This window comes from Schistocerca piceifrons, chromosome 7 (assembly GCF_021461385.2).
Source record: "Schistocerca piceifrons isolate TAMUIC-IGC-003096 chromosome 7, iqSchPice1.1, whole genome shotgun sequence".
In the NCBI taxonomy this organism is placed as follows: Eukaryota; Metazoa; Arthropoda; class Insecta; order Orthoptera; family Acrididae; genus Schistocerca; species Schistocerca piceifrons.
The window spans coordinates 101,699,917-101,716,158 of record NC_060144.1 but is presented as its reverse complement, the minus strand read 5'-3'; the positions used below and the strand labels follow the sequence as shown (position 1 = coordinate 101,716,158).

General features: G+C 38.2%; 1 protein-coding gene across 3 annotated transcripts in view; it reads right to left on the bottom strand.

Annotated features, from left to right (window-relative positions):
* The window catches only part of LOC124805237 (peptidyl-prolyl cis-trans isomerase FKBP4-like), a 139,789-nt gene that overhangs the window by 84,592 nt on the left and 38,955 nt on the right, over positions 1–16,242 (bottom strand). For all 3 annotated transcript variants that reach the window (XM_047265742.1, XM_047265743.1, XM_047265744.1), the window contains exons 4-5: positions 5,409–5,529; positions 5,064–5,311 (exon numbers count right to left, since the gene is read on the bottom strand). In XM_047265742.1, coding sequence (XP_047121698.1) covers positions 5,064–5,311; positions 5,409–5,529 — 369 coding nt within the window. The remainder of the gene's footprint in view (positions 1–5,063; positions 5,312–5,408; positions 5,530–16,242) is intronic.

Genomic DNA, 16,242 nt, shown 5'->3' with positions numbered 1-16,242 from the left:
GGGGGGTTGCGTTGCTCCTGAAGCCAGGGTGCAGGAGCAACAGGGAGGGAAATGCCCCCCACCATCAAAGTGTCAAGTGTAGTCTTCCAGCTCTGAGAGGTGACTGGGGTTGTTGGAACTGATTGTGCCAGAACTGTTGTAGCGGCGACATAAGACGATGTCACACAGTCATACATACAGGATGCAGGCGCTCAAATTTTCTCTTAGCCTCAGTGTAGGTCAGTCGGTCCAGGGTCTTGTACACCAAGATTTTCCTCTTTCTGGAGAATACTGCAGTCTGGTGAGCAAGGCATATAGTGCTCTCCGCACGTGACACAGATGGGATGCGGGGTACATGGAGTAATGGGATGTGATGGGCATCCGCAATCTCGACATGTGATGCTGGAAGTACAGGAAGTACTGGAAGGCGAATGGCCGAAATTCCAGCACTTAAAGCACTGCATTGGGGGAGGGATATAGGGCTTCACATCACAGCGGTAGACCATCACCTTGACCTTCTCGGGCAATGTATCACCCTCGAAAGCCAAGATGAAGTCACCGGTGGTAACCTGATTATCCTTAGGACCATGGTGGACATGCCGAACGAAATTTACACACTGCCACTCTAAATTGGCGTGCAACTCATCATCAGACTGCAAAAGAAGGTCCCTGTGAAATATGATACCCTGGACCATATTTAAGCTCTTATGGGGCATGATGGTTACAGAAACATCCCCCATCTTGTCACAAGCGAGTAACACCTGTGACTGGGCAGAGGATGCTGTTTTGATCAAGACTGAACTAGATCTCATTTTGGACAAGCCTCCCACCTCCCCGAACTTGTCCTCTAAATGCTCAACAAAGAAGTGAGGCTTCATTGTCGTGAAAGATTCCCCATCAGCCCTTGAACATACAAGGTAGCGGGGCGAATAAGATCCGCTGCCATCCTTAGCCTGCCAATCCTCCCATGGTGTGGCCAGGGAAGGGAAAGGTTTGAGATCGTACTTATGTGCACAGAATTGAGCTCGTGAATGCTTAGAGACTGTTGGTGTTTCACCACCAGCAAGAGATGATGGACTACACTTCATCGTGTGTCATCTGCCCTGATGTCACCCACACCCACCAGGGGCCCTCCACACAGGCACCACCCAGCTGCAGAAAAGGCTACCTGGTAGGATGGCCATTGTCTGGAATCCCGATGCCCCAGGGGGATGGGCATCTACCCCTTGGCATACGTGAGTAGTTAACGGTGCAGGCATCAGCAGAGCGATCCCTATGTGGTCAGGGGGCTACAACCCTGACAACAGGGTACATGGCGGCCCCAAGACAACGGACTGGCTACCGTGCTGGATATCAGGTGCAAAGAAGTCCATGGTCATTGTCGACCCTACTGCTATCGAACACTACCTTTCCAGACGCCCTATGGATTCCAAACCAACAACCTCCTTCCTAGTCGCCATGATCAACTATATCCTCACCCACAATTACTTCTCCTTTTAAAGTATTACCTACAAACAAGTCCAGGGTATGGCTATGGGCAACCACATGGCACCATCCTGTGCCAACCTATTCATGGGCCATCTAGAGGAATCATTCCTAAAAACCTAGAATCCTAAACCCCTCACCTGGTTCAGATTCACTGATGAAATCTTTGCTATCTGGATTGAAGGTGAGAACACCATTTTCACATTCCTCCAGAACCTCAACAACTTCTCCCCCATTTGCTTCACCTGGTCCTACTCAACCCGACAAGCCACCTTCCTAGGTGTTGACCTCCACCTCAGAGATGGCGACATCAGTACCTCTGTCCATATCAAACCTACTAACCACCAGCAATACCTCCATTTTGACAGCTGCCATCTATTCCATACCAAGGAGTTCCTTCTGTACAGCCTAGCCACCCCGTGATCATCGCACCTGCAATGACGAGCAGTCCCTCTCAAAATAAACTGAGGGTCTCACTGAAGCCTTCAATGACTGTAATTATCCTCCCAACAATGTACAAAAACAAATCTCCCATGCCTTATCTTTCCTGTCTCCCACCACCTCCCTAAGTCCCGCAATCTGGTCACAGAGGAGCGTTCCCCTAGTAACTCAGTACCATCTAGGACTGGAGCAGCTGAATTACACTCTTCGCCAGGGTTTCAATTACCTCTCATCATGCCCTGAAATGAGAAATTTCCTGCGCACTACGTTTCCCACTCCTCCTACCGTGGTATTCCACCGTCCACAAAACCTACACAATATACTACACAACCCCTAGTCCCAATCCCTTACCTCATGGTCATACCCCTGTAATGAGAGCTAGATGCAAGACCTGTCCCATACATCCTCATACCACAATCTACTCCAGTCTGGTCACTAACATCACCTATCTCACCAAAGGCAGGGCTACCTGTGAAACCAGTTATGTGATTTACAAGCTAAGCTGCAACCACTGTGATGCATTTTATGTAGGCATGAAAACCAACAAGCTGTCTGTCAGTATGAATGGCCACCGACAAACTGTGGAAAAAAACAAGTGGACCACCCTGTTGCTGAACATGCTGCCAAACATGATATCCCTTATCTCAATGACTGCTTCACAGCCTGTGCCATATGGATCCTTCCCACCAACACCAGCTTTTCTGAATTGAAATTCATCCTACGTTCCCGTAACCCTCCTGGCCTCAACCTTCGTTAGTCACTGCCTTCACACATCCAGCCCCCTCCCTGTTCCCACTCCAGCACTACACAGCCATCATTGCACCGCCACACCCAGTCTTTTAATTTCTTTTTATGTCTCTGATTTCTGCACTTACCTCCCCTCCCCACCTTCTCTCCTGCCCTCCGTCTAAACTGCAGCACTTCACTGTCCGCCACCCCCATCATACTATCCCTCCCCCTCCCTGCCCCAGAATTCTCCTTACCCTACCCAGTCGCCACTCCCATCATGCACTGGTGCTGCTGCTCGCAGTGTGGTTTCAATCATCTGAGACTCCAGACATGTGTGCAAGTTGCATTTGCATTTGCACGCGCGCGGGCAGCACACGTGTGTGTGTGTGTGTGTGTGTGTGTGTGTGTGTGTGTGTGTGTGTGTGTTGCTGATAAAGGCCTTAATGGCCAAAAACTATAATTGTGAGACTCTTTTTGCTGTGCCTAAAGCGACTCAGCATCTCTGCTATATGGTGAGTAGCAACTTTCTTTCTCTAATATTCTTCTATGGATGTGCAAGTAGTCAGCATACTTCAATCTCCTGTGGCCCCAGTCAGCAGACATTTCAGACAGACTGTAACTGTGTCAACTGGCAAATTCCTCACAAAAACACAGATCTCACTGGATGGTCTCATATTTCTTAGAAGCTTCTTCAGCAAACAAATTAATACTGAACAACTACAATACAGAAAACTTCAATGAACAACCATGACAAAGAAACTGACAAGAAACTACAATAAAGTGTAAGGAGTAACTGCAACAAAGAAAGTTATAAGAAGTAATTGCAACACAGAAATTGATAAGAAATAACTGCAACAAAGAAAATGGAAATAAACGCTGTAACAATGAAATTAGTAAGAAGCTACTTCAGTAAGACATACACTACCCCTGAATGTTAAAAAAAATGATTTTTAAAAGTAAAACCTGCCCAACTTAAAAGTGGAAGCTCTCCTTTACAGAGAATGTAGTACTACATTGTACTAATCAACAGAAAAAATCTAACTTATCTGGATTGGCATTTATGAAATAAATATATAAAAATCTGCAAATTATAAAAAATCAAAAGGCGACAGTAAAAGAACTTTGAGAGGTATGTCCAAATGGAGGATACCATTGAATCATAAAGCAATTATCTTTCAAATAAAAAAAAACTCTTAACAAAATAACTAGAACTCTTACAGAGATACAGCATTTTAAAATTTTTTCCGAAATTCGCACCTTCAAAATGGTGTTGGCAGTGTCACCTTTTGAGGCCTGTATCTCGGGGCAGGAATTTTTTGGAGAAAACAAAAAGACGCTTGTTTCTTACTTATTCCTGAATTTTAACATACAGTAAATTCAATAACATCCGAGACTATGAAGGTAACCCCCATGCCAGATGTGGTACATATTATGCCTACAATTATTTTTTTTTGCAGTGGCATGAATTATACCTGCATGGTGCCACTGCAATTTCCTTTACAAAGGAACATTTCAAAACAGTATTTGGAAGCATAGTTCAGCATTTCTGCTTTTCATTTGCTGCCCTCAATTTCAACTCTTGTGTCATTCATTAGCGTCTGGGCATTAACTTTGGTGCCAATGACAGGCTTTACATATGACCAGAATTTCTTTTTTTACAAGACGTCTTTCTATAAGACTATGCTAGTTGTTGAACGGTTTGTGCATAGCCTCTTTATAGCCAAACTTTTTCCATTTAGCATTTTTATAGCAATAGCCCTGTATCACTTCACACACGTGTATCTTTGTAAGACATAGCTATGTATTTTTCACACAAAAATCATGTTTTTGTAAACAAACAACACACACCTGTCAATATGTTGGTATGCAAACAATATCAATATGTTGGTACGTAAACAAGAAACAGTCAACCTGCCACATGGCCATCTAAATAACAACCAACATGTATATTACTCTGTAAAACTACATGGGAAAAGTTGAAGTGTTGGAGATGTCAACCACTACATTTAGCTTCTCACTACTACATAACGTTTCTGCATAATATTATCCTCCTCGCGTAATGGTCTCTTCTCACTGTTTTCCAAACTTTTTTGTTACATTTAGAGAACTTCTCTCTTCCTCTCATTTTGAAAAAGGAGTGCAAGTAAAAATATAAAGCCACTTTTATCAAAAACATTTGTACCACTTCTACAACTGCATTTTCAAACTATACATTTACTTTCATAAAATTACATGGATATTATAAAAGTATTGATGATGAACTAATTAATTGCTCAATTAATGACATGCATGATAGAAACAACGTAAATAAATTAACATAAAATGAAACCCCACTATCTTCTTGAGATCTTTGTGTTGAAGGCCCATTTGTCAGTTTCCAAGCAAATCGTATTTATCACACAGCAAGTAATTAAGTTAAATTATGTTACCTTTTCAAAATTTTTTAGTTCCACTTCATACTCAATTTCAGCATTTCCTGGTATGTTTAAGTCAGGCTTGCCTTCCTTTTTAAATGCATATTTTGGTTTTATGATGATTCTTGACTTTTCTCCCTTTTTAAATTTTTCCAGGGCTTTTTCTATACCTTCACAGATTCCATATTCACTTCCTTCACCAAGTGGAAAAGTAACGCTTCTTTCTTCGAAAATATTCCCGTTGTGTTTACCGACCAAATTAACTGTTGAGAAAATAAGTTAATGAAACTATATCACAATACTGTCAGCAAACAAAAAATGCCAGCAGTTGCTGAAGAACCATCCTTTATGAGTAATTACCTTCAACTGTTGCCCCATCATTTGGACTACTATAGCCTTCACCTTGAATAATTTGGTATCGCGTTATACTGCCATCCTTTTTTGGCGATATGTCTTCTCCTTGCCAGTCAATAACCTCAATCTGAAACAACAGTGCACCAATGATCAACTATTAATGTTTATATCACCTATCAATATATCTTACACACACACACACACACACACACACACACACACACACACACACACACAAAACCACACCACTTTGGATAACTGAGTATTCAAGGCAGTCATACTGGAGCTATTTGAGGTACAGAATGTCTGTAGCCTTTCCACTCTTAATTTTCTCAAATCTTCCTTGGGAAAGATTAATACAAATTACAAATGCTTACATTTATGTTCATTTGCTACAAGCACTGTAAAAAATGGTTTCCCTCTGAATCACAACACTGCATTGTGTTGTCTTCAAGGCCAAGCACAAGTGTCACGTGATCAGGATATTTTGAACATGATTCACTGTTACACAGCACTTCACGTGGTTAAACATTTAAAAATGAGTACACAAAATAGTGAAGCATAGCAATAAGTAGGTTGTTCTTTTACATTACGCATTCAACAAGTTTCTATATGAAATTGTGCTTCAGGAATAAGAGGAATTTAAGAATAAATATTCACAGTTTCTTTTTAAAGTTAACTTTTCTCGCTATCAACCATTTTAAATCATTGGAAAGGGATCAAAAATTGTCTATGGGATATAATTCACTTATTTTTAAGCTAAAGTTGATGACACTGGAAGTATCTTTATGCAGTGCTGTCCAATCAATACCATTACCTGCAATGGATTTTTAAAATAAACTTTTCAGACAATATGAATACTATTGTGACTGAAATATCTACCTATTTAAAAAAGCATTGAAAAGTAGATTGTTTTCAAGCAGTTCATGACAATATATATATCTCATTGCAAAATAAGAAGTGTTACAAGCGAAGGGTGTTTCACTTATTAAATTTTGCTCAAAAATATTGCTAAATGAAAGGAATAGCCCCCGTAAGTGAACACTCCAGTGTTGTCAGTAAGAAACAAAATAAAAGACCAAGGACACAACCAATGAACCGGCACATTGAGTAGAAAAAATTTATTTTGGTTCTGCCGAACTGAAGCACAATAACTGGCATAAAAATTGCAATGTTGAGATGTAATTATTTATTAGCACAAATATAGCCATGGTTTGTTGAAAATTCTGGGATTTGGTGGCCTACTACCATTCAAAGAAATATCCACTATAGTACGTTTAAAATAAGTTGCAGATTTTCACAATTCAGTATGGTGCAAGTGGAGAGAAGCATACTGTTGAGAGTGTGAGTAGTTCATGATAATACCAGATCTATTCATTGCAGGACCTGGCAGGCTCACTTGACTGCGTTAACAGAAAGCTGTGCAAGCTGGACGGTCTGAGATCTATCTCAAACGATTTTACAGATACTATTTGGTAATAAACTCTCATTGTCACACATCTTACAGTTTAATTCATCAGCTTCATGATGACGTGTCTATCATTTCGACAATGGTCATAGTAGTTGTGGTATTTCAATAGTAGGTAAACTACTGCAAGAAAAATAAGTATCGCTATGAATTCATGTTTGTTGTGTGTTAGGTTACATGTTGCTGTATATTAGATGTAGATAATATATTGAATTATTCTTTAAGCTTGGAAGGATATCACAGCCTGTTCCCAAACTTGAGAAAATGGAATGTATGTAAAGCGCTCTGTCAAACTTGCCCATCAGCGAAAAAACTAGAATGAAATATTCATAAATTCCTCGTATCTCATAAATGGTAGATATAGAAACAAGATTTTGGCAAGGGACAGCAGACAGAGATGAGAGTGTTTTGCCATACGATTAATATGCAAAACTTCCGCATCTGCCACGATAATCAAGCGACTACAGATTTTTCCAATAAAATAATGTAATTGTTGATGGCCATCAAAAGCTGGTGAAATGAGAACTGCTGTAGGTTTTGTAACAATATAAGTGAAGAAGTTATAAGTTTACTTTTATACTGAAAATGAGCCGTTTCATAAACTGTCGACCTGTCTTGCACCAAGTTGTTAGTCATAATACACTATATCGGCATTCTGTCACAATTTTGACTGCATTAGAATGTTACTGAGACAAATATTTCTATACTTGACAAAGACGCTGCTTTCAACATGGCAACAAGAGAAGTTATGTATTCCTTAAAACTCATCATGGTCCTCCATGAACCAATGTCTCCTCAATTACCTTCTTGGGAGGGCCGACAATTCAAGATCATTCCTGTAGTGTAACATTTGCAGTGGCTTCTTTCACCAGCATTTCAACCTCAGTGAGCACAAACCTCTTGTGTCTTGTGCCGAATCACAAGTTTCACTATCAGAATTTTTGTTTCAAATAATTTCTACTGACATACTTTTCAAAAGATCAGAAGGGTATTTGTCCTCTCTTGTTAGATCTTATACTTTTTCAATAATGCTGTAATAATTAATTGCTTCAAATAGCTAATCAACAATACATGAAACAACAATGAAAAATTCAGTCCAGCAGCAACACACACATGCAACACAGGCTGTGTGCATTATGTTTTTTGTCTCTGTGCACTTCATATATCTGGAGGACTTTGTCTTGATTTTGTGCTTCTTACATAAGCAGCCATTCTGTCTGATAAGTTATTTGAAAGTACAGCCGAACCCCTCAATATAATAACGTTCGGGAAATAGAGCCCCTCAATATGAGATAGTGAAAAGGAACGATTGAAATTAAAAAGAGAAAGAATTCATCTAATCCATGCATAGTTGTGCAGTAACATATAACCCAGGAGACTTAATGTAACTTCCATAAGTGCAAGGGTTGCAATTTTTCAACGTATTACAGTGCCCTCTGATGTATAATTTTTATGAAGCGACGCTAGACCACCCAATCATATTATAACCTACAAACGGTTGTTGCAGTAGATGCTTTGTTTAATTGTGGCTTGTTATCGGATGTTTTAGTGAATTTTATTTATCAAATATTATAATGAGTCAAAAAAGATTACGTATTTTATTTAATGTCATTTTTTCCATGTGTTTTTTTATATCAATTATCATTAGAAATAATGATATATTCATGTATTATTATTATTATTATTATTATTATTATTATTATTATTATTATTATTATGTAATAATAAATAATTTTGTTTCATACAAAATTATATTATGATCAATGATAATTCATTTAAAAATACATTGCATTAAAATTTAGTGATATTTATAACACCATAATGAAGGTTTTTTTTATTAGTTATTACTTTTTATTTTATTATTTATTCACTATATATATTGGTCTTTAAATATGTCTGCTTGTGTCTGTATGTGTGGATGGATATGTGCGTGTGTGCGAGTGTATACCTGTCCTTTTTTCCCCCTCAGGCAAGTCTTTCCGCTCCCGGGATTGGAATGACTCCTTACCCTCTCCCTTAAAACCCACTTCCTTTCGTCTTCCCCTCTCCTTCCCTCTTTCCTGATGAGGCAACAGTTTGTTGCAAAAGCTTGAATTTTGTGTGTATGTTTGTGTTTGTTTGTGTGTCTATCGACCTGCCAGCGCTTTCGTTCGGTAAGTCACCATCTTTGTTTTTTATATATATATATATTAAACATAATTTATATACTTTAAATATATATAAACTTCAAACCAATTATTAATCCACTCAATTTTAACAATATATAACCAAGTAATCAATAAATAATTATTAATTATTTTGTCATTGATTTTGTTACTGACAATTGAAAGTTAATTTTTAGGTATTTCATTTTAAAGGCCGTTAAGACATTATCAATACTACATTTTTACAGTTATAAGTGTCTTACATATTTTCACAGAATTAAAAAAAAAATATTTTCTTTATTTATGTAAAATTTATTACTTATAGACAATAATTCAAATAAAATAAATAAAACAAATTATAATAAACATAACTCCGCTGTACCGGTCCCAAGCCCGGGGCCTCATTATGCAAGTGATGAGGAAGGAGGAGGGGGAGGAGTAACAACCTCGTTTAAAAAACCAAAGTTCACCTGGCCCGGGTGATAGTACTCTGTCAGGGCCCCTTTGCTAGGGTTACAGCGAAGACCTCAACGGTAGTGAAGGCGGAGAGAACGAATCTCGGTACAGTGGAACTAGCGGAAGAGGCACATAATACAATAAATCCACCTTGCGTCTGACTTTTAACAAGCGGCACTGTGGTCGGCGTCTGTTCACCAGAGGTGCGGCCGTAATACAAATTCTGGAACTAACCACTCCAGTCTTAACCACTGAGCTTTTCTGAGCTCAACCCTTTGATTCTAAGTACTATTATGGAGCGTTTTAGTAATTACAAAATTACCCCAGGTGGTAACAAATCCTCCGCCATCAGTGGCGCAACTAGTCTATCGGATTCTGGGGAGACTAGGCTGAAACGCTATATCCCAAACCAGAGGAAATCGAAGTCTTTTGACCGACTCATGCCCAAGGTCGAAACATTTTTTGGAACTATCAATATTAACTCTCTCTTGACACCAGGAAAACTCTATAAATTAGGAGACACACTAAAAGAACAAAATATCAAAATTTTAGCCCTGCAAGAAACAAGGTTGCCTGATGAGAATACCATGGATTTTGGAAACTAACGATTGTTTAAAAGTAAAACAGACAAAAGAATTCTTAAAAACACTCCGCATCTGGGTGTTGCATTCGCAATTTCGCAAGACATTCTTGGCTCCGTAATCGAAGTAAATCCAGTAAACAACAGACTAATGACAATTTCCATGAAATGTGCAAATAAAATGTACTGTTTAATTAACGCACACATGCCTATCAACCAGGAGAATAAAACAAATCCAGAAAAAGTAAATAAGTCATGGGAAGTGTTAGAGAATACAGTCTCCAAAATTCCTCAAAATTATGTAAAGATTTTAATGGGTGATTTTAATGCACAGTTAGGGAAAGAGAGAAAATTTAGAAAAACGGTCGGTGAATTCCCTGCACATAAATGGACCAATCAAAATGGAAAGAGGCTGGTAGAATTTTGCAGAAATTTCAATCTCAAAATTATGTCAAGTCATTTTAAGAAAAAAACCTTCAAAACAAAAAGACATGGCGATCACCTAACAAGGACATAGGTGAATTCCAAATTGACCATATTGCAATCTCGTATCCATGTCACAAAGAAATTTTAAATGTTCAAGTTCGTAAAGGCGCCAATATTGACTCAGACCATTACTTAACCCGTGTGAAACTAAAGCTAAAACCCCAAAATTTCAACAAAAGGACACCATTAATCCCCAAATTTGACACCAGTAAAATCCAACCATCATTATTAGCAGACGAATTTGACAAAACAAGTGCACAAAATTGGGAACAACTCAAACACAAGATTATCAAAACAGCTCAAGATCAAATTCCTTTACGAAAACACAAGAAACATGCTTGGTGGAATGAAAACTGTGATCATGCAATCAAAGCCAGACAAGAGACATTTAAAGCATGGAATAGCAACAAGACAGAAGACACATATGATACATTCCTGACAACTAGAAAAGACACTTCAAAACTAATTAGACAAACAAAAAGACAATATGAGAATAGTCAACTCTTAGAAATTGAAGAAGATTTTCAGAAATACAATACCAGAAATTTTTATAAAACTTTTAAAACCAAAATAAAGGGGTACCAACCCCAGAATCTTTGCTTCAAGAAGGAAAATGGACAGTTGGCTCTTAACAACCAAGAAAATTGCAAAGAACTTTCTAAATATTTTAAGAATCTTCTAAATTGCCCCGAGCCCACAGAAAGATTTCCACCAAAAATTCCCCAACAATGCAATCCAGTTTCACTTGCACCAAATGAAGAGGAAATCATTAAAGAAATTCATAGGTTGAAAAACAACAAAGCATCTGGTGAAGATGGAATTGTTGCAGAACTTTTAAAGGCAGCTGGTCCAAAAACCGTTAAAGAAATTACTTCAATCATGCAAAACATTTGGCAAACTGAAAAAATTCCTGATGAATGGAAAACCGCCTTGATTCACCCACTTCATAAGAAGGGAGACAAAACTGATGTTAATAATTACAGAGGAATTTCTCTTCTTCCAGTCACATACAAAATCCTCTCTCAATGTCTTCTGAATCGAGCACAACAACAACTTGAATGGAAAATTGGCGAATATCAAGCAGGTTTCAGGCCAAATAGATCTTGCCCAGAACAGATTTTAGTCCTCAAACTAATTCTCAGACATCAAAAAATTTACAATAAAAAACTAGTTTATACCTTTGTAGATTTTAGAAAGGCTTATGACTCAGTGGATCGTGAATCTCTTTTCCAAATTGTGAAAGAACAAGGCCTGGATCCTAAAACCACGGCAATTATCAGAGACACGCTAACTGGTACAAAATCAAAAGTAAAGTTCAGAGGAGAAATTTCAGAATCCTTTGAAATAAAAACAGGCGTGAGGCAAGGTGATGGACTCTCTCCGTTGCTATTTAACTGCGTTCTAGAAAAAGTAATACAAGAGTGGCGCGAACGAAAATTGGAGTTCAAAATTGACCAACCAGTGAAATTAGGACGAACAAATATTCGAATAGACTGTTTGGCCTTTGCAGACGACTTGGTTATTCTAACGCAGGACATCCAAATTGCTCAGAAACAAATAGAAATTCTTAAAGAAACAGCAGAAAGAGTAGGTCTCCAAATCTCATTTGAAAAAACACAGTATATGACTAGCAACAAACTGGCACCCAAACTTTTGGAAACTAAGTATGGAAAAATCAAAAGAGTTTCGCAATTCAAATATTTAGGTGAAACAATCTCAGAGACTGGTCTAGAAAAAATTGGAAATGAAATTCGTTGTCAAAAGATGGAGACAGCTTTTAGACTTACAAAAGACATCTACAACAAAAAATGTCTCTCGAGGTACTCTAAATTGAGACATTACAACACGGTCATAAAACCAGAGTGCCTTTATGGGGCTGAAACGCTAATTTTAAACAGAAAAAAGGACATTCAAGAAATCCAAAAAAGAGAAAGAAAAGTAATCAGAAAAATTCTAGGTCCAAAATATACTGAAGAAGGAACATACAGGCTAAGAGCAAATAGTGAAATTCAACAATACACCAGCATATATTCGGATATGAAAAAACGCAGATTAAAATTTTATGGGCATATTAAAAGAATGGATGCTACCAGACTAACTAAACAAGTAGTGGAATTCTACGAAAATCGAAGTAAAGCTAAATTTGAGACAATAAAATGGATTGCTGCTATAAAAGAGGACATGAAAGAGGCAGATATAAAAAAAGATGAAATTCAAGACAGAAAATTATTTGGGCAAAAAATTCATGACTGGGTAGTTGGTCAAGCTGAAAAACCAAAGAAAACTGGAACCACATGGTCTGATGAAAGGAAAAGAGCTCATTCCGAGAGAATGAAAACAATTTGGGCAGAGAGAAAGTCTAAAAGAAAATAACTGAATGCCCCATGATTGTACTTCACGTGGTCCAGTAGGGCCCAAACGTGAATAATAATAATAAACATAATTCAATTCCACACGCGGAGGTTTTATGTATAATAGCATCTGACTGACTGCCATAAAATACGTCACACTATCAAGTTGAGGGGTTTTAGATTATCATATTGGGGGTTTTACATATCGAGGGATCCGACTATAATACAAAGTTGTTCCTTAATGTGAATATTAGAGATCGCTTAATAAAGTGGTCCATAAACTCACTCTCATTTCCCCCTTACAGATTCTTCTAGTACAGTCTTGAATAATTAGAGAACAAGAAAAAGTTTCAAACCATCCAGTTCTTTTCTGGAACATATATAGTTGATAAAAAAATCACAATGGAAAACAAATGTTCTTTAGGTTTTGTGTCGGCAGTTGTGTGTCAGAAGAAAAGTAGAGGCGGTGAAGAGCTTGATTTAATAGATATGTCAAGCCTGAATCGTGCTGATATTGAATTATTTAAGCTAAAAAGCACCTGTGAAAATATTGAGAGTGTTTGCTCTTCTCACAAAACGCTCTATTTAGGATAATTTGAATACAGACAAAGAATTTGCCCTGACCCTTTTAAGAAACACAGTAAAACGACTGCTAAGTGATCTTTGAAACCTAATTCTTTAACCATGGCAAGGAAATATAAAACCCTTGGACTTATCCCAGGTACCAAGCTGTGCATAACATACTGTAAGGACATTTTATCTCCTACGGGGGATAACCTTCCAGGGATGGATGAATGTGAAGTTCAAGACAAGAATATACACCAGATCCATCTACAGCTATTCAAAAACTTAATGAAAGTTGTGAATTACTTGAAATTTCACAATTTAAGATTACCAAGAGAGCACCAGACAGGCGTCTCGAATACATTCAATCCAAGTCTCGTCGCTTAGCTTTAAAATTCCAGCAAACAGCATAAGAAGTGCTACATGTTCCAGTGAAAAATGTGTCTGAAGAAACTGGCAGTGCTGAATGTACAGACTGTAATATTTCAATGCAAAAACTTAAAGAGAAATTCAGCAGAAGTTCTATTAAAGAAAAACTACAAATACTTACCTTAGCACCAGCTTCATGGATAAAGAAAAGAAAAGAAAAAAAAATCCATTTTTTTTAACACTACCTAATACATGGTAAAGAAATCGAGGGTATTGCTAAAAGAAGATTGTATTTTGTCAAAAGGGAGTTATAAAGTGGGAAACAGAATAGGTGAGGATGTGGAAAAACATGTCCAGAATTATTACTGTGAAGATGATATAAGTCGCATTTCTGCAAATAAAAGAGATTGTCTGTCCCTTCAGAAAAGGCAAAAGAGTGTATAAGACAAAAAGACTAATTTTACATAATCTGAAAGATGTATACTTAGCTTTCAGAGAAAAATACCCTGACGATAAAATTGGGTTTACTAAATTTTGCGAACTTAGGCCAAAAGAATGTGTTACTGTAAACAGTCCTAGAATGCATACCGTATGTGTATGCAAGTATCACCAAAACGTAAAACTGTTGATGCATGCTGCACATGTGAAAGAACCGTACACTGAACTTCTACAGAAACCTGTGTGCAATCTGCAAAATGAGGAGTGCACGCTGCATCACTGTTCTCGGTGTCCTGACAAATATGAACTGTGCAATTTTTTAATGGAGCTGAAGTCCTCACAAGATTGTAAAAACGTTGTATTCAAACAATGGATGCAAACTGATTGTCCTACACTGGAGACATTAATGAAGACTACCGACGAATTTGTTGAGTATCTCATGCAAAAACTTCAAAACTTATCATTATGTATCAAAATCTCAGAGTCACTACTTCAAATCAAGCAAAGAAACTCTCCCTGATACTACATGCATCATCATAGTGGATTTTGCAGAGAACTAAACCTGTTTGCTTCAGGACGCTGCACAAGGACTTTGCGTTCAAGTGGTTCTCTTTCACTTTAAGCTCCTGATCTTTCAGGGGATAATGCCATATTTATTTATTTGTAAGAATAGCCTTTTGTTTTGAAGGCAGTTCTTCAATGAATGACCTTGTCCTTCAAGCACTGTTGTTCAGATTCTCTAAGCTTGTTGTTTTGATAACTTCTCTTTTATGCTTTAGATGGTGACTGGAATTTCTGTGGAGGTTTCTATCTGGGTGAGAGGGCTTTCAGTGCTCTTAAGTTCCATCGGGTTCTCTAAGTATCTGTACAGCCATAATTAGATTTGATCTCCTTTTTCTTTTTCCACAGTGAATTATATATTTAGAAAATTTAGAAATTCTCCATGTTCTTTTTCTCCACGAGGCTATACCCTCTCTGTCCAAGAAGTACCATGTTCTTGGCATATAAATAATGCTAACATCTTTAACAACAGGTGTCATTCAACCAGTCAGTTGTGAGCAGACAGTGTTACGTAGTGGACGTGGGACTGTTATGTGTTGACACTGTTGTGTCGCAAATCACAATGAGATGTCATCTCCAAATCAAGGGCGACGTATCCAAGGCCTTCGCCTGGAACCACAGCAATACAGGCACACTTTACACATTGCCATGTTCTGGCTCTGCAGGAGACACTGTCTTGGCATACAGAAACAGCAACAGTACAGCAAGCATAAAGTATCAACCAAACCAAGTTGTACAGGGTCCAAAATATGCCAGTCTGTTTTGAAGTGGAGCTCCAGCCAGCATATGGGAATGTGTAGCACTAGCTTCACCACAAGGTGTGTCAGCCTTGATACCGGTGACTTGTACATCCCGCACCACAAGCAGAAGCACTACTTTGCCTCTGCGAATAACGCACCATCCAAGCATCTAGCAGATATCACTCCATCGAGCTCGTATTTAGGATGGTGCCAGGCCACACTCAGGCAGCAAAGTCTGCTGAGCCACTACAAGTAATTCCGAAGCAGAGCAATTACCAGAATCTACAAAACATGCTTCCAGCAGGAGCCCTATATGGAGGATACTGCACTGCAGTCACCAAGAGCAGGCAGTTATCATCCAGGGAACTTCTGACTTTGCCTCTGGTGGACTCAGCCATCACCATACTACCAACAGGACTTAAACTTTGTCATATTTGCTGCCTAGCATCCAGGGGTAGCCGATTATTATCCCTATTGTAAACTGGTTCAGAGACTCCCAACATTGTGATTCCTTTTGTGGAACTTATAATCTTCATCAAACACTAATTTGTGTTTAAGTCCAGCCAGGACACTAAGTCAAGGCTGAATAAGTTTGTTTGTATTTTTATGTGGAGTTAAAACGAATACTAATTGACTAAAATCTGATGCAATCTGTTACTAGCTGTGCGCTAGCATGTGTGACA